The sequence below is a fragment of the Oncorhynchus kisutch genome, linkage group LG17, assembly GCF_002021735.2.
Source record: "Oncorhynchus kisutch isolate 150728-3 linkage group LG17, Okis_V2, whole genome shotgun sequence".
Classification (NCBI taxonomy): domain Eukaryota; kingdom Metazoa; phylum Chordata; class Actinopteri; order Salmoniformes; family Salmonidae; genus Oncorhynchus; species Oncorhynchus kisutch.
The window spans coordinates 85,931,050-85,958,542 of NC_034190.2; the positions used below are offsets into that span (position 1 = coordinate 85,931,050).

At 44.4% G+C, this 27,493-nt stretch overlaps 1 protein-coding gene across 5 annotated transcripts; it reads right to left on the reverse strand.

The window, feature by feature from the left end:
- Positions 1-7,489: 7,489 nt before the first annotated feature.
- Positions 7,490-16,411, reverse strand: zgc:113363 (MDFI domain-containing protein). Of its 5 annotated transcripts, none has more exons than XR_004203759.1 (6): positions 16,139-16,394; positions 14,802-15,039; positions 13,484-13,627; positions 13,039-13,305; positions 9,969-10,626; positions 7,490-9,196 (listed from the first exon to the last, which is right to left on the reverse strand). XR_004203759.1 is itself a non-coding variant. In XM_031794874.1 (5 exons), exons 2-5 carry the CDS (start codon positions 14,992-14,994, stop codon positions 10,370-10,372), a joined length of 858 nt encoding a protein of 285 aa, XP_031650734.1. In that variant the 5' UTR covers positions 14,995-15,039; positions 16,139-16,411; the 3' UTR covers positions 7,490-10,369. The 5 variants fall into 5 exon arrangements, 3 of the variants coding, with proteins under 3 accessions (XP_031650734.1, XP_031650733.1, XP_031650732.1); XR_004203758.1 differs by having other exon boundaries at positions 7,490-9,927; XM_031794874.1 differs by having other exon boundaries at positions 7,490-10,626; positions 13,039-13,302; positions 16,139-16,411.
- Positions 16,412-27,493: the final 11,082 nt, after the last annotated feature.

Genomic DNA, 27,493 nt, shown 5'->3' on the forward strand with positions numbered 1-27,493 from the left:
GCTGGGTTAGCTGACGTTCCAGACGGTGGTTGTTTTAATCCACACTGAGTTAGCTGATGTTCCAGACGGTGGTTGTTTTAATCCACGCTGGGTTAGCTGACGTTCCAGACGGTGGTTGTTTTAATCCACGCTGAGTTAGCTGACGTTCCAGACGGTTGGTGTTTTAATAACCTCTGACCTGTTTGGGAGCTGGAGGCAGTGGAGCCTGGGAGGGTGTTCCTGGGAGGTTTAGAGTTGCGTCCCAAATGGCACCCTATTCCCTGTTGTTATTATATGGGGAGGCGACCACAGAGATCCGTTTAAATGACTAGAGAGGCTATGTCAATAACTCTTGAAGTTCCAGAATGGGGTGAAAATGCCAGCCATATTGGTCAAGTAGAAGTCCAAACCAGTCTAATTGGAATGAACGGCAGTAGAGGCAGAATCCTGATTTTACTTAGAAAGAAACATTTATCAAAGTCATGTGATATATCAGAAATTGTTTAACATAATTATTATCAACATAAAACCTTGTCATATAATCATAAATACAGTTTGAACAAATTGTTGTGGGCCCCCATAAACCATGGGTACGCCAGTGTACAGAACAGTTAACGAGGACCTAAGACCACTAAACATAACGAGTGCAGCTCAATCAGTGGAACGCCAGTGTACAGAACAGTTAACGAGGACCTAAGATCACTAAACATAACGAGTGCAGCTCAATCAGTGGAACGCCAGTGTACAGAACAGTTAACGAGGACCTAAGACCACTAAACATAACGAGTGCAGCTAAATCAGTGGAACGCCAGTGTACAGAACAGTTAACGAGGACCTAAGACCCCTAAACATAACGAGTGCAGCTCAATCAGTGGAACGCCAGTGTACAGAACAGTTAACGAGGACCTAAGACCCCTAAACATAACGAGTGCAGCTCAATCAGTGGAACGCCAGTGTACAGAACAGTTAACGAGGACCTAAGACCCCTAAACATAACGAGTGCAGCTCAATCAGTGGAACGCCAGTGTACAGAACAGTTAACGAGGACCTAAGACCCCTAAACATAACGAGTGCAGCTCAATCAGTGGAACGCCAGTGTACAGAACAGTTAACGAGGACCTAAGACCACTAAACATAACGAGTGCAGCTCAATCAGTGGAACGCCAGTGTACAGAACAGTTAACGAGGACCTAAGACCCCTAAACATAACGAGTGCAGCTCAATCAGTGGAACGCCAGTGTACAGAACAGTTAACGAGGACCTAAGACCCCTAAACATAACGAGTGCAGCTCAATCAGTGGAACGCCAGTGTACAGAACAGTTAACGAGGACCTAAGACCACTAAACATAACGAGTGCAGCTCAATCAGTGGAACGCCAGTGTACAGAACAGTTAACGAGGACCTAAGATCACTAAACATAACGAGTGCAGCTCAATCAGTGGAACGCCAGTGTACAGAACAGTTAACGAGGACCTAAGACCACTAAACATAACGAGTGCAGCTAAATCAGTGGAACGCCAGTGTACAGAACAGTTAACGAGGACCTAAGACCCCTAAACATAACGAGTGCAGCTCAATCAGTGGAACGCCAGTGTACAGAACAGTTAACGAGGACCTAAGACCCCTAAACATAACGAGTGCAGCTCAATCAGTGGAACGCCAGTGTACAGAACAGTTAACGAGGACCTAAGACCCCTAAACATAACGAGTGCAGCTCAATCAGTGGAACGCCAGTGTACAGAACAGTTAACGAGGACCTAAGACCCCTAAACATAACGAGTGCAGCTCAATCAGTGGAACGCCAGTGTACAGAACAGTTAACGAGGACCTAAGACCACTAAACATAACGAGTGCAGCTCAATCAGTGGAACGCCAGTGTACAGAACAGTTAACGAGGACCTAAGACCCCTAAACATAACGAGTGCAGCTCAATCAGTGGAACGCCAGTGTACAGAACAGTTAACGAGGACCTAAGACCCCTAAACATAACGAGTGCAGCTCAATCAGTGGAACGCCAGTGTACAGAACAGTTAACGAGGACCTAAGACCCCTAAACATAACGAGTACCGTTCAATCAGTGGAACGCCAGTGTACAGAACAGTTAACGAGGAACTAAGACCCCTAAACATAACGAGTGCAGCTCAATCAGTAGGCCAGTTCATGGTTTCGTCACACCCTATAAAGTGCACTACTTTTGAACAGAGCCCTATGGGAAATAAGGTGCCATTGGGACGGGCCCTAGAATAGGTATTATCCACAGAGAGAGAGGCCTGTTTCACTTAGCCATGTGGGCCCAGTGATGGCGCGATAAGGGATATTGGTGTTGGCACCAGCACCATCACTGACGCCCTTTATCTGGATTAGGAATGGGCTGCTCTGCTCGTTGCTTTGTTATTGTACTATACACTGAGTATACCAAACATTTGCAACAGCTTCCTAATATTAAATTGCGTATATTTTATGTCTTGCCCATTCACCCGCTGAATGGCACACATACACAATCCATGTCTCAATTTTCTCAAGGCTTAAACAAATCCTTCTTTAACCTGTCTCCTCCCTTTCATCTACTACTGTATACTGATTGTGGATTTAACATAGCTTTCACCTGGATTCACCTGGTCAGTCTATTTCATGGAAAGAGCAGGTGTTCCTAATGTTTCATACATAGCCCCCGTTCTAAAAAAAAAGAAAGAAAGAGAGAAACCCCATCTCAATCAGGGTTGGGGTCAATTTAGAAAGTTAACCAAATTACAATTCCAAATTTTCCTCATTAAAAAGCATTGGAGAATTTACATTTTAGTGTACTTCCTAAATTTAAATGGTATTGACCCCAACCCTGATCTCAGTAGAACTTGGTTGGTCTGGGCACCTGGTTCCAGACACACAGGCTGCTGGTGTAGTGGTCTTCTGGAATGTGCCAGGATTAAGGTTTGTTCTACAGGTGTGATATCTTAATTTGACCAGTTTATCACAGCAAGAAATAATCCTACAGCAAGAGAACATGGGAATTATTATGTGGATTATAATTTTTTGTAGGGGTTAATCCTTTTTTTTGTGTAAGGGCAAATCAAATCGGTCAGTTTAATAGGGTGGCAGGTAACCTCGAGGTTAGAGAGTTGGGTCAGTAACCGAAAGATTTCTGGTTTGGATACCGGAGCCGACAAGGTGAAATAAACAAATCGGTTGCTGTGCCCTTGAGCAAGGCATTGAACTCTAAGTGCTCCTGGCCATGACCCTGCGGGTCTCTCAGAAGGTGTTGTGATATGAAGAAAAAAAACATTTGCGTGTAACAGGACAAATATAAGCGGAAATGACAAACTTTAGAAGCCTTTTTAAGCCTTGAATACCCTACAACGTTCTCTGTGACAACAGTGATCAAATTAAGATACTACATCTGTACGTCAGCACCCTGTTCTCTTCTGCAGCTCTGTTGAACAACAAAATAAAGATTGTCATCAGAGCTGTTAGTGGCATGGATCAGCCTGTAGCCTGTAGACAGATGAGGTCTGTCTACCTGACCTGGACCAGGGCTGGCAGAGCCTCTGAGAAGGCTGGGTGCCCTGCGATAGGGGTGGGTGGCTGGGCCTGGCCCTAAGCTTGAGATAGGGTGCTGGGGTGGGTATCACTGTGAAAGCTGCTTCCTGTCTGGCCGAGGGCCCATTTCTTTGATGTGTGGCGGTCCGACTCGGTCTCTGCCTGGGGGTCGTGGGGTCAGCAGAAGCAGGGCTTGGTTCGCAGCCTCTGAGGGGCCTCTAGTGTCAGCCAGCCCTGTCATTTCAGTCATTTCCTCTGTTTCCTGTTGTGGATGGCTTGGCACATCGCTACAATCAACAGATATTTCCTGTTCCACTTCGGTCCGACTCTGACCATCGACCAGAGACTAGCTCCGACAGGCGCGGTCAGAATAGAACGGGAAAACCTGGTACAGCGCATTTAGAAAGTATTCAGACCCCTTTACATTTTCCACATTTTGTTACGTTGCAACCTTACTCTAAAATGGATTAAATATATATATTTTCTCATCTATCTACACACAATACCCCTTAATGACAAAGCGAAAACATTTTATTTTTATTTTGTGCAAATGTAAAAATAAAAAAACAGATACCTTATTTACATAAGTATTCAGACCCTTTGTGATGAAACTCAAAAATGAGCTCAGGTGCATCCTGTTTACATTGATCATGCTTGGGATGTTTCTACAACTTGATTGCGGTCCACCTGTGGTAAATTCATTTGATTGGACATGATTTAGAAAGGCACACGCCTGTCTATATAAGGTCCCACATTTGATAATGCATGTCAGAGCAGAAACCAAGCCATGAGGTCCAAGGATTTGGCCGTAGAGTTCTGGGAAAGGATTGTGTCGAGGCAAAGATCTGGGGAAGGGTACAAAAACGTTTCTGCATCATTGAAGGTCCCCAAGAACACAGAGGCCTCCATCATTCTTAAATGGAAGAAGTTTGGAACCAACAAGACTCTTCCTAGAGCTGGCCGCCAGGCTAAAGTGAGCAATCGAGGGGGAAGGGCCTTGGTCAGGGAGTTGACCAAGAACCCAATGGTCACTCTGACAGAGCTCGAGTGCCTCTGTGGAGATGGGAGAACCTTCCAGAAGGAAACCCATCTCTGCAGCACTCCAACAATCAGGCCTTTATTGTAGATTGGCCAAATGGAAGCCATTCCTCAGTAAAAGCATATGACAGTCCACTTGGAGTTTGTCAAAAGGCGCCTAAAGAATCTCAGAACATGAGAAACAAGATTCTCTGGTCTGATGAAACCAAGATTGAATATTTGGCCTATATGCCAAGTCTCACGTCTGGAGGAAACCTGGCACCATCCCCACAGTTTAGCATGGTGATGGCAGCATCATGCTGTGGGGATATTTTTCATCAGCAGGGACTGGGAGACTAGTCAGGATAGAGGGAAGGATGAACGGAGAAAAGTACAGAGAGATCCTTGATGAAAACATGCTCCAGCACGCTCAGGACCTCAGACTAGGACGAAGGTTCACCTTCCAACAGGACAATGACCTTAAGCACACAGCCAAGACAACTTAGGAGTGGCTTTGGGAAAAAGTCTCTGAATGTCCTTGAGTGGCCCAGCCAGAGCCTCGACTTGAACCCATTCGAAAATCTCTGGAGAGACCTGAAAGTAGCTGTGCAGCGACGCTCCCCATCCAACCTGACAGTGCTTGAGAGGATCTGCAGAGAAGAATGGGAGAAACTCCCCAAATACAGGTATGCCAAGCTTGTAGCGTCAAACCCAAGAAGACACTTGAAATTTGGCTTGGCACCTAAAACCCTCACATACTTTTACAGATGCACAATTGAAAGCATCCTGTCGGCCTGTATCACCGCCTGGTACATGTATATACTGTATTCTATTCTATTCTACTGTATCTTAGGCTGTGCAACACTGACATTTCTCGTCCATATATTTCTAAATTCTTAGCTCCATTCCTTCACTTAGATTTGTGTGTATTGTGTGTATTGTGTGTATTGTGTGTATTGTTGTGAAATTGTTAGATATTACTTGTTAGATATTACTGCACTGTTGGAGCTAGAAACACAAGCATTTTGCTACACCCACAGTAACATCTGCTAAACATGTGTATGTGACCAATACAATTTGATTTGATTCAAGGCTGTAATCGCTGCCAAAGGTGCTTCAACCAAGTACTGAGTAAAGGGTCTGAATACTTACGACAATGTGATATTTCATCTTTTTCTCTCAAATAAATGTGCAAAAATGTCTAAAAACCTGTTTTTGCTTCATCATTATGCGGTATTGTGTTTAGATTGATGAGGGGGGGAAACTATTTTAAAATAAGTCTGTAAAATAACAAAATGTGGAAAAAGTCATGGGGTCTGAATACTTTCCGAATGCACTGTATATATCATCGCATATGACTATGGTGTGAAGAAAATAATAATTGATAGTGTCAGACGAATGTGAACATCTATTCCACGTTGGGTTAACGTTAATTTCATTAAAATGACATGGAAACCATGTTGATTCAACCAGTATGTGGCCAGTATGCGCATCTCCCCACCACAGGTGTTGCCACCAAACTGACTTGTAGTGGATATAAATCAGTACCTGATGGCCCAGTACACATAAAAACATTTGTTTCTCTTAAATGTTCATGTACCAAATTAAAATGGACAGTTCGGTGTGTTTCCATCACATTTCTCTAACTCTACCGATAGTTTGGTGACTAAAACTGTTGTGTTAATAACCAAATGTGCCCACTCTGGTCTTGGCAGGTGCCCACTCTGGTCTTGGCAGGTGCCCACTCCGGTCTTGGCAGGTGCCCACTCTGGTCTTGGCAGGTGCCCACTCTGGTCTTGGCAGGTTCCCACTCCGGTCTTGGCAGGTGTTTGTTTGTAGGTGACCAAATACTTATTTTCCACCATAATTTGCAAATAAATTCATTAAAAATCCTACAATGTGATTTTCTGGATGTTTTTTTCTCATTTTGTCTGTCATAGTTGAAGTGTACCTATGATGAAAATTACAGGCCTCTCTCATCTTTTTAAGTGGGAGAACTTGCACAATTGGTGGCTGACTAAATACTTTTTTTGCCCCACTGTACAGGCGTTTCCACAACCATTTCTCATATAACTAATTTCACATTTACAAAAATAGCCCACCATGTCGAATTAACAAATTATAATCTGCATCTATAAAATTGTATAGAAACTTTCTCTTGATTTAAAAAAAAGACGGTATGACTTTAAAAACTGTGGATGGACACATGGTTATTGACACAGTTCAATAACCACGCATGTTAATATCCAGACTAGATACTATATACTTAACATCCACACTAGATATTGTATACTTAACATCCAGACTAGATACTATATACTTAAAATCCAGACTAGATACTATATACTTAATATCCACACTAGATACTGTATACTTAACATCCAGACTAGATACTGTACTCTTAAACCAGACTAGATATTGTCTACTTAAAATCCAGACTAGATACTGTATACTTAATATCCACACTAGATACTGTATACTTAATATCCACACTAGATATTGTCTACTTAACATCCAGACTAGATACTGTACTCTTAAACCAGACTATATTCTGTGTACTTAAAAACCTCTTAATAAGGATCCAACTTTTTTTTCAATTTACGCCTAAAATGACATACCCAAATCTAACTGCCTGTAGCTCAGGCCCTAAAGCAAGGATATGCATATTCATGATACCATTTGAAAGGAAACACTTTGAAGTTTGTGGAAATGTGAAAGTAATATAGGAGAATATTACACGTTACATCTTGTAAAAGATAGTAGAAGGAAAATAACATCTGCTTTTTGTTGTTGTTGTTCCATCATCTTTGAAATGCAAGAGAAAGGCCATAATGTATTATTCCAGCCCAGATGCAATATAAATGTTGGCCACTAGATGGCAGCAGTGTTTGTGCAAAGTTGTAGACTGATCCAAAGAACCATTGTACATCTGTTCAAAATGTTGTATCAAGACTGCCCAAAAGTGCCTAATTGGTTTATTGACACATTTTCAAGTTCATAACTGTGCACTCTCCTCAAACAATCACATGGCATTATTTCACTGTAATAGCAGTAATAATATTGTATACTTAACATCCAGACTAGATACTGTATACTTAACATCCAGACTAGATACTGTATACTTAGCATCCAGACTAGATACTGTATACTTAACATCCAGACTAGATACTGTATACTTAGCATCCAGACTAGATACTGTATACTTAGCATCCAGACTAGATACTGTATACTTAGCATCCAGACTAGATACTGTATACTTAACATCCAGACTAGATACTGTATACTTAGCATCCAGACTAGATACTGTATACTTAGCATCCAGACTAGATACTGTATACTTAGCATCCAGACTAGATACTGTATACTTAACATCCAGACTAGATACTGTATACTTAGCATCCAGACTAGATACTGTATACTTAACATCCAGACTAGATACTGTATACTTAGCATCCAGACTAGATACTGTATACTTAGCATCCAGACTAGATACTGTATACTTAGCATCCAGACTAGATACTGTATACTTAACATCCAGACTAGATACTGTATACTTAGCATCCAGACTAGATACTGTATACTTAGCATCCAGACTAGATACTGTATACTTAGCATCCAGACTAGATACTGTATACTTAGCATCCAGACTAGATACTGTATACTTAACATCCAGATACGAAACAGATTTCCTGCCAGTTAATGACAGGAAACCAGTGATATTTCAGAAGTGACTGTTTTAGGACAAGGAGAGGAGAAGGTTTAGTAGAGGCTTAAAACTCCATGTTTCACCTACTTTTCTAATCATCTTGTCTTACAACATGTTGTCTATGTAGATATGTTTTCAGAATTGCATATTGATTGTTGAAAGATCTCATCAATACAAAATGAAACAGCTTAATTTTCACATAGATGATGTATAGTGTGTACTCGTCCAGACAGGGGCAAGTGGTCTTATAAACCAATGTTAAATCTCATATTGTAACAGCATATCTTATAAACCAATGTTAAATCTCATATTGTAACAGCATATCTTATAAACCAATGTTAAATCTCATATTGTAACAGCATATCTTATAAACCAATGTTAAATCTCATATTGTAATAGCATATCTTATAAACCAATGTTAAATCTCATATTGTAACAGCATATCTTATAAACCAATGTTAAATCTCATATTGTAACAGCATATCTTATAAACCAATGTTAAATCTCATATTGTAAAAAAAGATTAAAAAAATACAGACGCCGTATTTGAGATAATAAAAAAAAAGCTTCTAAATATGGTAATTTAATAAATAATTTCCACTATGAAATTACAGACTAGATTTTCCCTTATGAATACTGTATCAACCCCTACAAAAAATATGTCCATTAATTATAATCCAGAACAATAATTCCCATTTCCTGTTGCTGCAGGATTCTTTTCCTGCTGTAAGCCAACTGGCTCTAACGATGCTGCTCCATCTGTTAACTGTCATGATCTACAGTCATCCCATTACTTCCTCGACGTCGACTTGTCACGCCTTCTTCAGCTTTTATAGTATTCTTCCCTTAGTCCTAGCTTGATATTTAAAAAAAAAATCTATTTTTGAGAATTAATTCAATTTTACGATTGATTTTTCCATTTTTGGTCATACTGCTCAGTACAACATCTCATCCTCAACCTCAGACTGCTCAGTACAACATCTCATCCTCAACCTGACTGGTCAGACTGCTCAGTACAACATCTCATCCTCAACCTGACTGGTCAGACTGCTCAGTACAACATCTCATCCTCAACCTGACTGGTCAGACTGCTCAGTACAACATCTCATCCTCAACCTGACTGGTCAGACTGCTCAGTACAACATCTCATCCTCAACCTGACTGGTCAGACTGCTCAGTACAACATCTCATCCTCAACCTGACTGGTTAGACTGCTCAGTACAACATCTCATCCTCAACCTGACAAGTCAGACTGCTCAGTACAACATCTCATCCTCAACCTGACAAGTCAGACTGCTCAGTACAACATCTCATCCTCAACCTGACTGGTCAGACTGCTCAGTACAACATCTCATCCTCAACCTGACTGGTCAGACTGCTCAGTACAACATCTCATCCTCAACCTGACTGGTCAGACTGCTCAGTACAACATCTCATCCTCAACCTGACTGGTCAGACTGCTCAGTACAACATCTCATCCTCAACCTGACTGGTCAGACTGCTCAGTACAACATCTCATCCTCAACCTGACTGGTCAGACTGCTCAGTACAACATCTCATCCTCAACCTGACTGGTTAGACTGCTCAGTACAACATCTCATCCTCAACCTGACAAGTCAGACTGCTCAGTACAACATCTCATCCTCAACCTGACAAGTCAGACTGCTCAGTACAACATCTCATCCTCAACCTGACAAGTCAGACTGCTCAGTACAACATCTCATCCTCAACCTGACTGGTCAGACTGCTCAGTACAACATCTCATCCTCAACCTGTGCTGTGGCTTAATGGCTTTGCAAAATAAACACTGATATTAAATAAACCCAAAAGCCAAAGTTTAATGAATGTTGGTGTAGAACAGAGACATCTGACGGAGGGGGGGGGGGGGGGGGGGGGTAATGAAAAGCGTTCAACATGGTGGTCATTTGTCCCGTCTATTACAGCTCAGTCCGTTTAGGAGGCCCGAACACAGAGCCACTCCACCTGTCTTTCTGTCAAATGTTTCAATCTTCTTCTTCCTCCATTCTTCTTCTTCCTCTTCCTCCATTCTTCTTCTTCCTCTTCCTCCATTCTTCTTCTTCCTCTTCCTCCATTCTTCTTCTTCTTCTTCTTCCTCCATTCTTCTTCTTCTTCTACACAGGGAAGCAGATAGAACAACCCTCCAGACAGATCTCCAGACAGTCTGAAGACTCGCAGCAGTCCTCTAGTATCCCACAATCCAACAGGGCAGAGCAGGCGTCCTCCCCACAGGCCAAACCGCCGGCAGCCCCCTCCCCACAGCAACACAGCACCTCACAGCCCTCTCCGCACGCCAGACACTGGGCCAGCACCGAGCACAGGGACAGCACCTCACAGAACAGACAGGCCAGGACACAGTGTACACAGCAGTCTGGGGGGGGGGGGATAACATATATTTAATTAGAATATAGAGAACATATTGTGTTCTTGTGTTTTGTGTACATGCTCACTACTTCCTGCTGACCTCATGACAGGTCCCCATCCTAAAAGAGGTTACTAACCTCAACGGTCTTTTCCTGGTTAAATACAAGAAAAGACCACACAGAGGCCAGGACCCAGGGTTAACACCTGATGTTATATATTAAATAAGGTATATTTAAGGCCAGGACCCACCCAGGGTTAACACCTGATAATGTTATATATTAAATATGGTATATTTAAGGCCAGGACCCACCCAGGGTTAACACCTGATGTTATATATTAAATATGGTATATTTAAGGCCATGAAGGGTGAGGAGTGACAGATGAACATATTACATTTAGACAAACACACAAGTCATTAGTGGCATATCAATCAATGAATGTGTCAATCAATTACATTTCATGTATTTAGCCAGTTGAATAATAACAAAGCCTTGTTTTTTTATCATTGAATAACAAAAAACACATTGTTTTCTTTTTAGCCGTTTGGTGACTTGTGTAACGCCACAAAAAAAACAGGTCAACGTATCCCAACTGTTTATCGGTGACTGCCTGATGGTGAGGGGCCAGACAGCAGAACTGATAAAGCTGTCAGAGGGGAATGTGGCTTCAAGGTGGCTTTAAGATAAAGACTAGATCGTAGTGACGGGGGGGACGACGACGACGACATGTCTCAACGTGTGCTCTGGTGATCTGTTCACACTGCCCCAGACAGGAACCTATTTCATTGGTTCAAATCAATGATTCTGTCAGCTAAGACCAATGAGGTGTCTCCTTTTCTGGCATAGTTATCGTTACCCGAGCAGTGTAGAAGGGCCCCGAACACCTGAACAAAAATATTCTTAGAACTCAAGTCAACAATATTTGAAGACCTTATTCTACTGTTCATTTTTTACACAGTCCTTACCCATCTTTTCTGTCTGCTTTTGTATAATCATATGTGTAACGAAGTTACAACATACCTCACCTGTATCCACAATAGCCTCACCTGTATCCGCTATAGCCCCACCTGTATCCACTATAGCCTCACCTGTATCCGCTATAGCCCCACCTGTATCCGCTATAACCTCACCTGTATCCACTATAACCTCACCTGTATCCACTATAACCTCACCTGTATCCGCTATAACCTCACCTGTATCCGCTATAACCTCACCTGTATCCGCTATAACCTCACCTGTATCCGCTATAACCTCACCTGTATCCACTATAACCTCACCTGTATCCACTATAACCCCACCTGTATCCACTATAACCTCACCTGTATCCACTATAGCCTCACCTGTATCCGCTATAGCCCCACCTGTATCCACTATAGCCCCACCTGTATCCACTATAACCTCACCTGTATCCACTATAACCTCACCTGTATCCGCTATAACCTCACCTGTATCCACTATAGCCCCACCTGTATCCACTATAGCCCCACCTGTATCCACTATAGCCCCACCTGTATCCACTATAACCTCACCTGTGTCCACTATAGCCCCACCTGTATCCACTATAGCCCCACCTGTATCCACTATAGCCCCACCTGTGTCCACTATAGCCCCACCTGTATCCACTATAGCCCCACCTGTATCCACTATAACCTCACCTGTGTCCACTATAGCCCCACCTGTATCCACTATAGCCCCACCTGTATCCACTATAGCCCCACCTGTATCCACTATAACCCCACCTGTACCCACTATAACCCCACCTGTATCCACTATAACCTCACCTGTATCCACTATAACCCTACCTGTATCCACTATAACCCCACCTGTATCCACTATAACCCCACCTGTATCCACTATAGCCCCACCTGTATCCACTATAACCTCACCTGTATCCACTATAGCCCCACCTGTATCCACTATAACCTCACCTGTATCCGCTATAACCTCACCTGTATCCGCTATAACCTCACCTGTATCCACTATAACCTCACCTGTATCCACTATAACCCCACCTGTTTCCACTATAACCCCACCTGTACCCACTATAACCCCACCTGTACCCACTATAACCCCACCTGTATCCACTATAACCTCACCTGTATCCACTATAACCCCACCTGTATCCACTATAACCCCACCTGTATCCACTATAACCCCACCTGTATCCACTATAACCCCACATGTATCCACTATAACCCCACCTGTAACCACTATAGCCCCACCTGTATCCACTATAACCTCACCTGTATGCACTATAACCCCACCTGTATCCACTATAACCCCACCTGTATCCACTATAACCCCACCTGTATCCACTATAACCCCACCTGTATCCACTATAACCTCACCTGTGTCCACTATAACCCCACTATATATATTGACTGTCTATGAAACATAGAATAATTTGTTTTTATTCTCACCATCTCCAGCTATTTCCTTTATCTGAGTGGCGTCAGCTTTCAATGAGTTCTGGCTCCTTGTGGTGGACGGCAGGTGTTGTTTTTTAATAGGGTGCCCATGGTGTCTGTCACAGGCTGGGGACTGAGGGGACTGAGGTGGGCTCCATCCTCTCTGGTTAAGAGAGGCAGATGGAGGGGTACAGACGGGGGAGGGGGAGGCTCCGTTGATCAGGGTCTTGGGGGAAGTTTTCGGACTGGACGACACAGGGACCCCGCTGGGAAGCTCTACTGTGTGAGTGAGCAGTCAATCAATCAATCAATCAATCAATCAATCAATCAATCAATCAATCAATCAATCAATCAATGTTTACTTTATACAGCGCTGAACATTTATCATAAAGTTAATAAAAGCAGAAGCTGTTGAAGTAATGTTTTGAAGTGTTTCCACCATTATCAGTAGCATTACCTCTCGGGAGATGGTATGGGTTTGATGGTATACTGTTTGGTAGGAGATGTGACGCGTCGTCAGTTGTGTTGAGATCTGTCATAGAATCATCACTATCTTCACCATCAGCTCTGGCAGACCTTACAGAGGGCCCTGGGAGCTCTGCTGAACCAGGATCAACACAATGACACTTACATTGGGCCCTGGGAGCTCTGCTGAACCAGGATCGACACAATAACACTTACAGAGGGCCCTGGGAGCTCTGCTGAACCAGGATCAACACAGTAACACTTACAGAGGGCCCTGGGAGCTCTGCTGAACCAGGATCAACACAATGACACTTACAGAGGGCCCTGGGAGCTCTGCTGAACCAGGATCAACACAATAACACTTACAGAGGGCCCTGGGAGCTCTGCTGAACCAGGATCAACACAATGACACTTACAGAGGGCCCTGGGAGCTCTGCTGAACCAGGATCAACACAATAACACTTACAGAGGGCCCTGGGAGCTCTGCTGAACCAGGATCAACACAATGACACTTACAGAGGGCCCTGGGAGCTCTGCTGAACCAGTATCGACACAATAACACTTACAGAGGGCCCTGGGAGCTCTGCTGAACCAGGATCAACACAATAACACTTACAGAGCGCCCTGGGAGCTCTGCTGAACCAGGATCGACACAATACCACTTACAGAGGGCCCTGGGAGCTCTGCTGAACCAGGATCGACACAATACCACGTACAGAGGGCCCTGGGAGCTCTGCTGAACCAGGATCAACACAATAACACTTACAGAGGGCCCTGGGAGCTCTGCTGAACCAGGATCAACATAATGACACTTACAGAGGGCCCTGGGAGCTCTGCTGAACCAGGATCAACACAATAACACTTACAGAGGGCCCTGGGAGCTCTGCTGAACCAGGATCAACACAATAACACTTACAGAGGGCCCTGGGAGCTCTGCTGAACCAGGATCAACACAATTACACTTACAGAGGGCCCTGGGAGCTCTGCTGAACCAGGATCAACACAATAACACTTACAGAGGGCCCTGGGAGCTCTGCTGAACCAGTACAGGTATACATATTTGTCTACTATAACCTAACCTGTAACCAATATAACCTCACCTTTCGCCACTATAACCCAACCTGTAATCACTATAACCTCACCTGTAATCACTATAACCTCACCTGTATGCACTATAACCCAACCTGTAATCACTATAACCTCACCTGTAATCACTATAACCTCACCTGTATGCACTATAACCTCACCTGTAGCCACTATAACCCAACCTGTATCCAATATAGCCCCACCTGTATCCACTATAACCTCACCTTTGTGTTCCCCGGCTGTCCCATTAGACAGTGGCTGTTGGGTAAGAACATTGGGTAGTGGCTGTGGCTGTGGCTGTGGCTGTGTGGTCTGGTACTCTGGGAGGTCCAGGGGGCACTTGGCCACCTCCTGTCCCTTGACCCTGTCCTGACTGATGACTGTCTCTCCTGTCCTCCCCTGCTGCAGCAGCTCCATGTTGTCCAGACAGCCAGGCTCCTCTCCAGACACCTGTTACCAACCCTGAACATAACACAGGAGGTTAAAGGCTGGGATTCAATCTCATCAGTGGTAGATCCAAGTTAGATATTGCTCTAGACCACGTTTAAACGTAAAAATGGTCTCTGCAAATGCAAAAACATTGCTTTTAAAAGGTGCTTAGCCGACAAAACGCGATCGGATTAAATCCCTGCCTAAACTAAATATTATCAAATGAATTAAAACAGATAGAGAAACAATTTCAGATGTGAAATTAATCTCAGAGATGTTCATTTACACAGAAGTTTAAAGGACTTGTTCCATGAACAAAACACCCTTGTATGGATGGTTAACTGAGTGGACTCAGAGTACAGTAGGGAACATTTAAAACTAGGTGAATGGACATATTCAGGGTACAATGATTTCACATTTTCCATTTTTCATATGCAATGTCTTCCCTTATTATTATTTTTTTTAAATATTCACTCAGTCTATTTTTGACTTGTGTTGTCTTCTCCACGTCTTGACGTTTCATGCGTAATCTTTATGATTAACGGACAACATTGGTTCGTTGACACCAAATCAACATTCAGACTAACTTTAGTTTATTAGTCATATTATGCATTGCCTTACAAGTCTTTCTTGCGGCAGGGTAGCCTAGTGGTTAGAGCATTGGACTAGTAACCGAAAGGTTGCAAGTTCAAATCGCCGAGCTGACAAGGCACAAAATCTGTCGTTCTGCCCTTGAACAGGCAGTTAACCCACTGTTCCTAGGCCGTCATTGAAAATAAGAATTTGTTCTTAACTGACTTGCCTAGTAAAATAAAGGTTTAAAAAAAATTGGCTACTAAAATGTTACTTTACTTTTGTTAAACTGAACTTGTTAAACTGAACTTTTAAACTGAACTTGCTAAACTGAACTTTTACTAACCAGTTATTAACAGATGTCATAGTTCATGGAAATGCGCAAATGAAGTATTCTAGGGCTATCATTTTTTATATCATTAATTCATATCGTTATGAATTAAGGCCAACTGGTAAACTGCTATGAAAAACAAATGAATCTTCCAAATAAATCAACGCCCACACAGTAAGAAACTATCCCAAACAAAAACCGCTAATTTGAACCTATTAGTATGCTTACCTGAACTTGATGCCAGTCTTAGACCACGGGTGAAACAATGCAGAAAACATGAGTTTGTAAACTATCGGAAAAACTTGACATCCCGCCACATTCTGTCGGTAATAGACTCGTCTCATGTGTTGGTCTTAAAAGCGAGCAGTGACTGCGCTGACAGATGCGCGTTAGCGGATGAACCGGGCAGCAGTTTGAGTGCGAGACCGGGATGGGGTCTAGCGTCATCAAGATAGACCACCTCCGCTTCCTTTCCCACAGTAAGAAACTCGGGTCAATTTGTTCAAATCATTAGAGCTAACTAGGGATGCGTCTATCTAGTCAGCTGTTGAATATTTGACACACTTGGCATTTGATTATGCCTAACCTATGTTTCCCCAAAAACTTTGACCAGAACTTTTTTTTTGACCAGCTTCTTCTTATCTTGACTATATATATATATCTGTGTGTCACAATGCGGGCAGTTTTGACTGCTATTACCCCTTTTCTAGTTTAGATAGGCTACTAAATATCTCATTAAATAAGATACATCTCATTCAGCTACATGTATGTTTTATACTCGTTTTTTAACACGTTGTCTAATTCCCCAAAACGCATCAGTGCCGCTCAGGTGTTACGTTTTTTATGCAATCCTGCCAGCTAGTGGAGACTATCTGTCATGACAGGCTACCTGCCACTAGTACCAGCTGTTCCGTTTTAGAATAGGAGAAATGGATGTGGTGGTAGTAATGACGTCTCCTTCACTCCAGACAGAGCAAGGGGCAGGAGACGGACTGACCAGCCATAGTCAGACAGGCAGGCAGACATTTTTAAATGGTATGTGTTTTAACCCTTAACACAAGTATAAGCCGTGGCGGGGGGGTCGTTAGAATTAGAATTGTTTTAGGATGGTCATATCATGGTCATTTAGCTATTTGATTTGAGCTTGGTGGGGTGGTACCAGCGATTCATTCCCAACTTCTCAGACCGAGCTGCTGGTCTCACTAGGCTGACCAGGAAGTCAAGCCCACAGAAGGTGAAATTGGTCCCAGAGTGCGAAGCAGCCTTTGAGCATCTGAAACAGTGCATGTACCAGAAGCCAGTGTTACAGAGTCCTGACATCTCACTGCCCGTGCAGTATATCAGCCGGACGTTGTTGACAAGACAGACAAGGTATTCAATGACAAACAAGGTATTCAATGACAAACAAGGTATTCAACAGCAGACAAGGTATTCAACAGCAGACAAGGTATTTGGCCAGCAACATACCACCCTGCATCACCAGCAGCATACCACCCTGCATCACCAGCAGCATACCACCCTGCATCGCCAGCAGCATACCACCCTGCATCACCAGCAGCATACCACCCTGCATCACCAGCAGCATACCACCCTGCATCACCAGCAGCATACCACCCTGCATCACCAGCAGCATACCACTCTGCATCACCAGCAGCATACCACCCTGCATCACCAGCAGCATACCACCCTGCATCACCAGCAGCATACCACCCTGCATCACCAGCAGCATACCACTCTGCATCACCAGCAGCATACCACCCTCCAGCACCAGCAGCATACCACCCTGCATCACCAGCAGCATACCACCCTGCATCGCCAGCAGCATACCACCCTACATCACCAGCAGCATACCACCCTGCATCACCAGCAGCATACCACCCTGCATCACCAGCAGCATACCCCCCTGCATCGCCAGCAGCATACCACCCTGCATCACCAGCAGCATACCGCCCTGCATCACCAGCAGCATACCACCCTGCATCACCAGCAGCATACCACCCTCCATCGCCAGCAGCATACCACCCTGCATCGCCAGCAGCATACCACCCTGCATCAACAGCAGCATACCACCCTGCATCACCAGCAGCATACCACCCTGCATCACCAGCAGCATACCACCCTCCATCACCAGCAGCATACCACCCTGCATCACCAGCAGCATACCACCCTCCATCACCAGCAGCATACCGCCCTGCATCCCACTGCTGGCTTGTTTCTGAAGATAAGCAGGGTTGGTCCTGGATGGGAGACCAGATGCTGCCGGAAGTTGTTTCCAAGACAGACAAGGTATTCAACGACAGACAAGACAGACAAGGTATTCAACGACAGACAAGACAGACAAGGTATTCAACGACAGACAAGACAGACAAGGTATTCAACGACAGACAAGACAGACAAGGTATTCAACGACAGACAAGACAGACAAGGTATTCAACGACAAACAAGGTATTCAACCACAAACAAGGTATTCAACAGCAGACAAGATTTTTCAAAGACAGACAAGGTATTTGGCCAGCTATCACTAACCTCGATTTGGACGAGGACTTGAGTCGGGAGGCGAAAGACATATTGATTATCCTGGACCAGGCCCAAATCCTTGACACCCGTAGAAAGAATAAAGGGCACTATAAAGGTCGGCGCGGGGATCCTGATGAGACTACGGCGGCGAATGAATAACTCGCCTCTACCCTCTGTTCTATTGGTGAATGTACAATCACTGGAGAATAAACTGGACGAGCTCCATTCGAGAATATCCTATACTCTTTGGGTGTCCCCATAGGAGAACCCTTTCAAGAACCCCTTTTAGGATCCAGGTAGAATCCTTTTTGGTTCCAGGTAGAAAGCCCTGTGGAAAGGGTTCTACATGGAACCCAAAAGGGTTCTACCTGGAACAGAAAAAGGGGTTCTTGAAAGGGTTCTCCTATGGGGACACCCAAAGAACCATTTAAGGTTCTAGATAGCACGTTTTATTTTCTATGGGTGTATCACTGGAGCATTGAGAACTGTAATACACTTCTCAGAGTCATGGTTGAACAAGGTTAATACATCTAGCTTGTTTTTCTATCGGCGGGACAGAATAGGAGAGTCCGGTTAGATCAGGGGTGGCGGTTTGTTAACAACAGCTGGTGCACCATCTCTAATATTAAGGAAGTGTCGAGGTTCTGCTCGCCTGAGGTAGAATACCTCATGATAAGCTGTAGACCACACGATTGACCAAGAGAGTTTTCATCCATATATTTCCTAGCTGTCTATTTACCACCACAAATCGATGCTGTCACTAAGACGGCACTCAACTGAGTCGAATAAGGACATAAGCAAACAAGAAAATGTTTATCCAGAAGCGACTCTAGTGGTCTTGATTTTAAATCTGTTATATCTCATTTCTACCAGCATGTCACCTGTGCAACTAGATGTGAAAAAAAGGTCACCTTTACTTCACACACAGAAATGTGTACAAAGCTCTCCCTCTCCCTCCATTTGGTAAATCTGACCATAATTCTATCCTCCTGATTTCTGCTTACAAGCAAAAAGTAAAACAAGAAGAACCAGTGACTCGCTCAATACAGAAGTGGTCCTAAGAAGCCGATGCTAAATTACAGGACTGTTTCGCTAGCACAGACTGTAATATGATCCGGGATTCCTCCGATGGCATTGAGGAGCATACCACCTCAGTCATTGGCTTCATCAATAAGTGCATTGACGACGTACGTCGTATCCCAACCAGAAGGTACGTACATATCCCAACCAGAAGCCATGGATTACAGGCAATATCCTGTAGTCCATGAGATTACTCTCTCCCTTACTATGTAAGCGTATTGAGCATCCTGAAAATTGCTATATCAATTAATCAATCAACATCAAAGTGATTTAAAAACAAGAACATTTTTTATACCATTCTAAAGTGTTGTTTATAATATTGTTTCATCTCTGAGGCAGAAAGGGTACTTGAAGTTTGGTGCACCTTTTGTGAGTGCGAGACAGAGCAGCAAACTTTGGTCCGTTTTGGACTATGGCCAGCTTCACCACAACGACCGCAGACAGCCGACTCACTCTGCCTGACGAGACTCTTGTCAGCCCTCCAACTAGAGTGCGGGGTCTGGCCATGGCCGTTCAAGAGGCCTTTTGGCCGTCTCAGGTATGTCAGAAATATGGAACATACAACGTAGTGATATTTGTAGTTTTGCTTTGAACAACAAAATAAAATATGTTTTACATCTCAAAAGCATTAGCAGCGTGGGGTTCATAGTCAAACATACTATCATTCTCATGTCATTTTTGTAGATGTTTTTAGCTCAGTAATCTTTATGGCATTTTAATAGAAGGATGCTTTGAAGAATTCAAACACTGTCAGTTCCAGCAAGGCTTGCTACCATTTGACACCTGGACTATCAGATGGAACCAAACGTCCCAGTTGGCCCAAAGGTTTCATTTATTACCATATGTATTATTTAGAATGATAGATATCATATTTAAACAATCTATTTCAGATCGACTTCATTTTGCAGATGCCCTTTTTTGGACTTCCCCAAAAGAAGTCATCCAACATGGGGAGAGTTTCCAGGCTCCCCAACATGGGGAGAGTTTCCAGGCTCCCCAACATGGGGAGAGTTTCCAGGCTCCCCAACATGGGGAGAGTTTCCAGGCTCCCAAACATGGGGAAAGTTTCCAGGCTCCCCAACATGGGGAGAGTTTCCAGGCTCCCAAACATGGGGAGAGTTTCCAGGCTCCCAAACATGGGGAGAGTTTCCAGGCTCCCCAACATGGGGAGAGTTTCCAGGCTCCCCAACATGGGGAGAGTTTCCAGGCTCCCCAACATGGGGAGAGTTTCCAGGCTCCCCAACATGGGGAAAGTTTCCAGGCTCCCCAACATGGGGAGAGTTTCCAGGCTCCCCAACATGGGGAGAGTTTCCAGGCTCCCCAACATGGGGAAAGTTTCCAGGCTCCCCAACATGGGGAGAGTTTCCAGGCTCCCCAACATGGGGAGAGTTTCCAGGCTCCCCAACATGGGGAAAGTTTCCAGGCTCCCCAACATGGGGAGAGTTTCCAGGCTCCCCAACATGGGGAGAGTTTCCAGGCTCCCCAACATGGGGAGAGTTTCCAGGCTCCCCAACATGGGGAGAGACCATTTCATTCAAATAGGAAAGAAGATTCCTGAAGAGGAGTTACCAAAATATAAGTATTCTAACTTTAAATAAGTTTATGTTTTTTGCTCAACATTTTCAACCACTGCAGAAAAATCCCCATGTCTTTGTCTGTACCGGTCTTAACAAAAGCTTATGTTGCTCCCTAGGAATGTTCTGGATTTCAAACTGGAAGTGCTCTTCGTTTGGATTGACAGGCAGGCATGAGACTCCAGAAAGGAAAATTTAATGAAACAGTTTTTTTGGGGGGGGATTGACAGGAATCCAGAGAGCAGTAGCGGTGCATGGGTAAAATCAACTACACATGTGTTTGTTTCATCACAAAACCAGAGAGCAACATCCGTCCGGTGAAGTCCACAAAGCAATTACTGCATGTAAACAAAGCGTTATATCACCTGCAGCACGGTCAAGCAAGTTCATGATTTCAACAGTTCACTAAACAACTAGTGATTTAGAACCACTGAGATACAGCCAAGTCAACACAAAGACAGAACCACTGAGATACAGCCAAGTCAACACAAAGACAGAACCACTGAAATACAACCAAGTCAACACAGAGACAGAAACACTGCCTCCGCTATTCCTGAACCCTTTCAGCTTAATGGAATGGTGATGGTTTGTGTGTTATCTCCCTCCAGCGTTAGGTGTGTTTGATTAGAATGGTGATGGTTTATGTGTTATCTCCCTCCAGCGTTAGGTGTGTTTGATTAGAATGGTGATGGTTTATGTGTTATCTCCCTCCAGTGTAACCTCCTAGAGTCAATTTCCTCGCCCCCTGTGGAAATCTAATTGACATAATAATAAAAAATCCCCCAGAAAAATATGTCAGTTTAAGCTACAGATGTCTGTTTGTTTGCATTGGATGAGTCTCAATCCAGCACATCTGCCTCTGTAGCACTTCCTCATCTGAGGTGAAAGGTGACAGAGCTAGAGCGGTGTTTGGATGAGTCTCAATCCACCACATCTGCCTCTGTCGCACCTCCTCATCTAGGGTGCAAGGTGACAGAGCTAGAGCGGTGTTTATCAGACCAGGAGACATCTCGAAAATCAGACTTCTCACTAAATTGTCTGTAGCGTCCCGAACGGCTTGGCCGTACATGTCAGTTGCTTTGTCCTCAGAAGACTGGTCCGAAGGACCCCCGGGTACCAGTTGAGAAAATGAATGGAAGTATATATGGAGACTATTTAATGCCAAAAATATGGGGTTAGATACATGTCAAAACCATAACAAACGTTTCCTGAACTTTCTTCTTCTCTCAGATTATAGGAAAGACACTTCAGATCAAACCTCCTTTAGATTTGTTATTCCATGTAGTGAATCTGAATATAGAGGGTGTCTCCCGAGGGGGAATTGTCATGCCCTCTTCACGACTGTCTTGGTGTGTTTGGGCCATGATAGTTTGTTGGTAATGTGGACACCAAGGAACTTGAACCTGCTCCACTGCAGCCCTGTCGATGAGAACGGGGGCGTGCTCGGCCCTCCTTTTTCCTGAAGTCCACGATAATTTACTTTTGTCTTGATCACGTTGAGGGAAAGGTGGTTGTCCTGGCACCACCCGGCCAGGTCTCTTACCTCCTCCCTGTTGTCTGTCTCATCGTTGAGGGAAAGGTAGTTGTCCTGGCACCACCCGGCCAGGTCTATGACCTCCCCCCTATAGGCTGTCTCATCGTTGAGGGTGATCAGGCCTACCACCGTTGTGTCGTCTGCAAACTTAATGATGATGTTGGAGTCGTGCTCCAGAGGGTACAGCATTGGCATCAGTCTCCCTGTATAGCCGAGGAGCAGTCAGCCCGCCTGAGACTCACGGACATGAATGAAACACTTCACGAGCTGGAGGGGATCACCGCCAAGTCCAAACAACAGGTGGTGCAACAGGACAAAGAGGTGAGAGAGGGAGAGAAAGAAAGTGACACACACACACACAGCCTCAAAAGCCCAATCATTCAGTGCCAAACCTGTGTATTACTTATTACTTGATTGAATTGTTTTAGTTGTTTTGTTTCTCTCTTCTATGTGAATGAGGCAGAGGGTGTATATATTCTGTCTGTCCTGCAGTTTCTATTGGGCTAATTCAGGTATGTTTATCCCCATAAACAGTTAACTTTCATAGCAGCCACAAACAACACACCACCATCAACCCCAAGGTGGCTCTAAGACACATAGAGAGATCGTATGCCAGGTCAGTAAGAGAACTGTGCTCATGGCCTTGTTTCTATTACAGCATATTGGGTGACTGATGACAACACTGTATGTGACCAGGAGAAGAAAAAAATCGAAGCCAAACCGCTACACACAGCCTACATCGTTGTCACCATATTAGCTAAAGTAACATCCTAGTCAACATAGCTACTGGAACTAACGTCTTAGTAAACCCGCTACAATCATGCAGTTTGGGCTCCCGAGTGGTGCAGAGGTCTAAGGCACTGCATCTCAGTGCTACAGGCGTCACTACAGACACCCTGATTCGATTCCAGGCTGTATCACAACCGGTCGTCCTATAAGGTGGTGCACAATTGGCCCAGCGTTGTCCGGGCTTGGCCGGGGTAGGAAGTCATTGTAAATACGATTTTTTTTTCTTAATTGACTTTCCTAGTTAAATAAAGGTTAACAGTAAGCAGTTTCATCAGCGGGCCCCGGTAACAATACGTTAATAATATTAAAAGATTACCATGACTTGGAAGAGTTCCAGTGTTGTGTTGGATAGTCATAGCCAGCTAGCTAACATAGCATCCCTCTGTCATAGCCAGCTAGCTAACATAGCATCCCTCTGTCATTGCCAGATAGCTAACATAGCATCCCTCTGTTATAGCCAGCTAGCAAACATAGCATCCCTCTGTTATAGCCAGCTAGCTAAGATATCATCCCTCTGTTATAGCCAGCTAGCTAACATAGCATCCCTCTGTTATAGCCAGCTAGCTAAGATATCATCCCTCTGTTATAGCCAGCTAGCTAACATAGCATCCCTCTGTTATAGCCAGATAGCTAAGATATCATCCCTCTGTTATAGCCAGCTAGCTAACATAGCATCCCTCTGTTATAGCCAGCTAGCTAACATAGCATCCCTCTGTTATAGCCAGATAGCTAAGATATCATCCCTCTGTTATAGCCAGCTAGCTAACATAGCATCCCTCTGTTATAGCCAGCTAGCTAACATAGCATCCCTCTGTTATAGCCAACTAGCTAACATAGCATCCCTCTGTTATAGCCAGCTAGCTAACATAGCATCCCTCTGTCATAGCCAGCTAGCTAACATAGCATCCCTCTGTTTGAGCAGGGTGTTTCAGTAGGCTAAACTAGCTAGCTGCATTGGCTAGCTAAGTAAGTGAAACTAAAAGTGGGAAAAAATGACAATCTCTCTATATTTTTCTCTTGCGTCTCTTTCATTTTGGAAGAAATGTATTTGTTCAAACCGGTTCAAGTATTGTCTTTCGCTCTCTTTGAGTCATCTACTCACCACATTTTATACACTGTAGTGCTAGCTAGCTGTAGTCTATGTTTTCAGTACTAGATTCATTCTCTGATCCTTTGATTGGGTGGACAACATGTCAATTCATGCTGTGTTGAGGCACAGATCTGGGGAAGGACCCCGAGAATACAGTGACCTTCATCAGTCTTAATTCGAAGAAGTTTGGAACCAGCAAGACTCTTCCTAGAGCTGGGTGCCCGGCAAAACTGAGCAATCAGGGGAAAAGGGCCTTGGTCAGGCAGATGATCAAAAATCCGATGGTCACTCTGACAGAGCTCCAGAGTTCCTCTGTGGAAACGGGAGAACCTATAGAAGGACAACCATCTCTGCAGCACTCCACCAATCAGGCTTTCATGGTAGAGTGGCCAGACGGAAGCCACTCCTCAGTAAAAGGTACATGACAGCCTGCTTGGAGTTTGCCAAAAGGCACCTAAATGACTCAGACGATGAGAAAAAGATTCTCTGGTCTGATGAAACTCTTTGGCCTGAATGCCAAGCAATACCTGCTCCAGAACGCTCAGGACCTCAGACTGGGGGCGAAGGTTCACCTTCCAACAGGACAAGCACACAGCCAAGGGGCTGTGCTTTGTGAAAGTGGGTGGGGTTATATCCTTCCTGTTTGGCCCTGTCCGGGGGGTATCCTCGGATGGGGCCACAGTGTCTCCTGACCCCTCCTGTCTCAGCCTCCAGTATTTATGCTGTAGTAGTTTATGTGTCAGGGGGCTAGGGTCAGTTTGTTATATCTGGAGTACTTCTCCTGTTTTATCCGGTGTCCTGTGTGAATTTAAGTGTGCTCTCTCTAATTCTCTTTTTCTCTCTTTCTTTCTTTCTCTCGGAGGACCTGAGCCCTAGGACCATGCCTCAGGACTACCTGGCATGATGACTCCTTGCTGTCCCCAGTCCACCTGGCCGTGCTGCTGCTCCAGTTTCAACTGTTCTGCCTGCGGCTATGGAATCCTGACCTGTTCACTGGACGTGCTACCTGTCCCAGACCTATTATTTGACTATGCTAGTCATTTATGAACATTTGAACATCTTGGCCATGTTCTGTTATAATCTCCACCCGGCACAGCCAGAAGAGGACTGGCCACCCCTCATAGCCTGGTTCCTCTCTAGGTTTCTTCCTAAGTTTTGGCCTTGCTAGGGAGTTTTTCCTAGCCAACGTGCTTCAACACCTGCATTGCTTGCTGTTTGGGGTTTTAGGCTGGGTTTCTGTAAAGCACTTTGAGATATCAGCTGATGTACGAAGGGCTATATAAATACATTTGATTTGATTTTGATTTGAAGACAACGCAGGAGTAGCTTCAGCACAAGTCTCTGAATGTCCTTGAGTGTCCCAGCCAGAGCCCGGACTTAAACCCTATCAAACATCTCTAGAGATCTGAAAATACCTGTGCAGCGATGCTCCTTATCCAACCTGACAGAACGCGAGAGGATCTGCAGAGAAGAATGGAAGAAACTCCACAAATACAGGTGTGCCAAGCTTTTAGAGTCATACCGATTGTGCTGACACAGCACAGAGGAGATGCAGATTTTGCTCCAACTTGTCACTCAATCATTTGAACTTTTTGCTATTTTTATAAAAAGGACATAAAACTAAAACTGAAGATTCAACTGAAGATTCAACTGAAGGGGCTAATCGCATTTGTTCCCCTTCTGGTGGAGCTGGGCCCACCTGGACCTCTCCACCTACAAGGACGGACGGACGGACGGACGGACGGACGGACGGACGGACGGACGGACGGACGGACGGACGGACGGACGGACGGACGGACGGACGGACGGACAGACAGACAGACAGACAGACAGACAGACAGACAGACAGACAGACAGACAGACAGACAGACAGACAGACAGACAGACAGACAGACAGACACAGACACAGACAGACAGACAGACAGACAGACAGACAGACAGACAGACAGACAGACAGACAGACAGACAGACAGACAGACAGACAGACAGACATCCATCCATCCATCCATCCATCCATCCATCCATCCCAGGTCGACATTAGAGTATTTTAGTTGTATTTGTAAATGTTTATAAGGATTTGGACAGTTAAATAACTTGCCTAGTTAAAAAAAAAAATGCATCAATGACTGTTGTAGGAGTGGCGCCACCTGTATGAGGGTAGTGGTACTGCATTACAGTGTTGAGTTGTGCTCTGTTTTATCTGAATAGCATCTCCCCACCCCCACCAAGAAGGAGGATTTAGAACCACTAATGGTTCATTTTTAGGTTTGGGAGAGGGATAGCTGATCCTAGATCTGTACTGTAGGGGAAACTTTACCCTGCAGCACAAAGACTAGGCCTGCACATGACAGGACACAAAACAAGATGGTGGAAACCTCACCCAGACGTTGGATGTTCAACGGTATCCTCATCATGTCAGATACTTCACCTGGGGGTGTATTTATAAGGAAACAAATGCAAACAAACAGGGTTCCCCCTGTGTAAAATGGGGAAGGACCTACCTGAATTTGTCCATTAGAAACTCGTTTTCATTGCAAAACATTTTGCTACTGGTTTTCTCAGGTTCTATACTTATTGATGTTCTGGTCTCTGCATGAGACCTTGTTATGTGGCCTCTCTCTCTGAGACCTTGTTATGTGGCCTCTCTCTCTGAGACCTTGTTATGTGGCCTCTCTCTCTGAGACCTTGTTATGTGGCCTCTCTCTCTGAGACCTAGTTATCTGTTCTCTCTCTCTGAGACCTTGTTATGTGGCCTCTCTCTCTGAGACCTTGTTATGTGGCCTCTCTCTCTGAGACCTAGTTATCTGTTCTCTCTCTCTGAGACCTTGTTATGTGGCCTCTCTCTCTGAGACCTTGTTATGTAGCCTCTCTCTCTGAGACCTTGTTATGTGGCCTCTCTCTCTGAGACCTAGTTATCTGTTCTCTCTCTCTGAGACCTTGTTATGTGGCCTCTCTCTCTGAGACCTTGTTATGTGGCCTCTCTCTCTGAGACCTAGTTA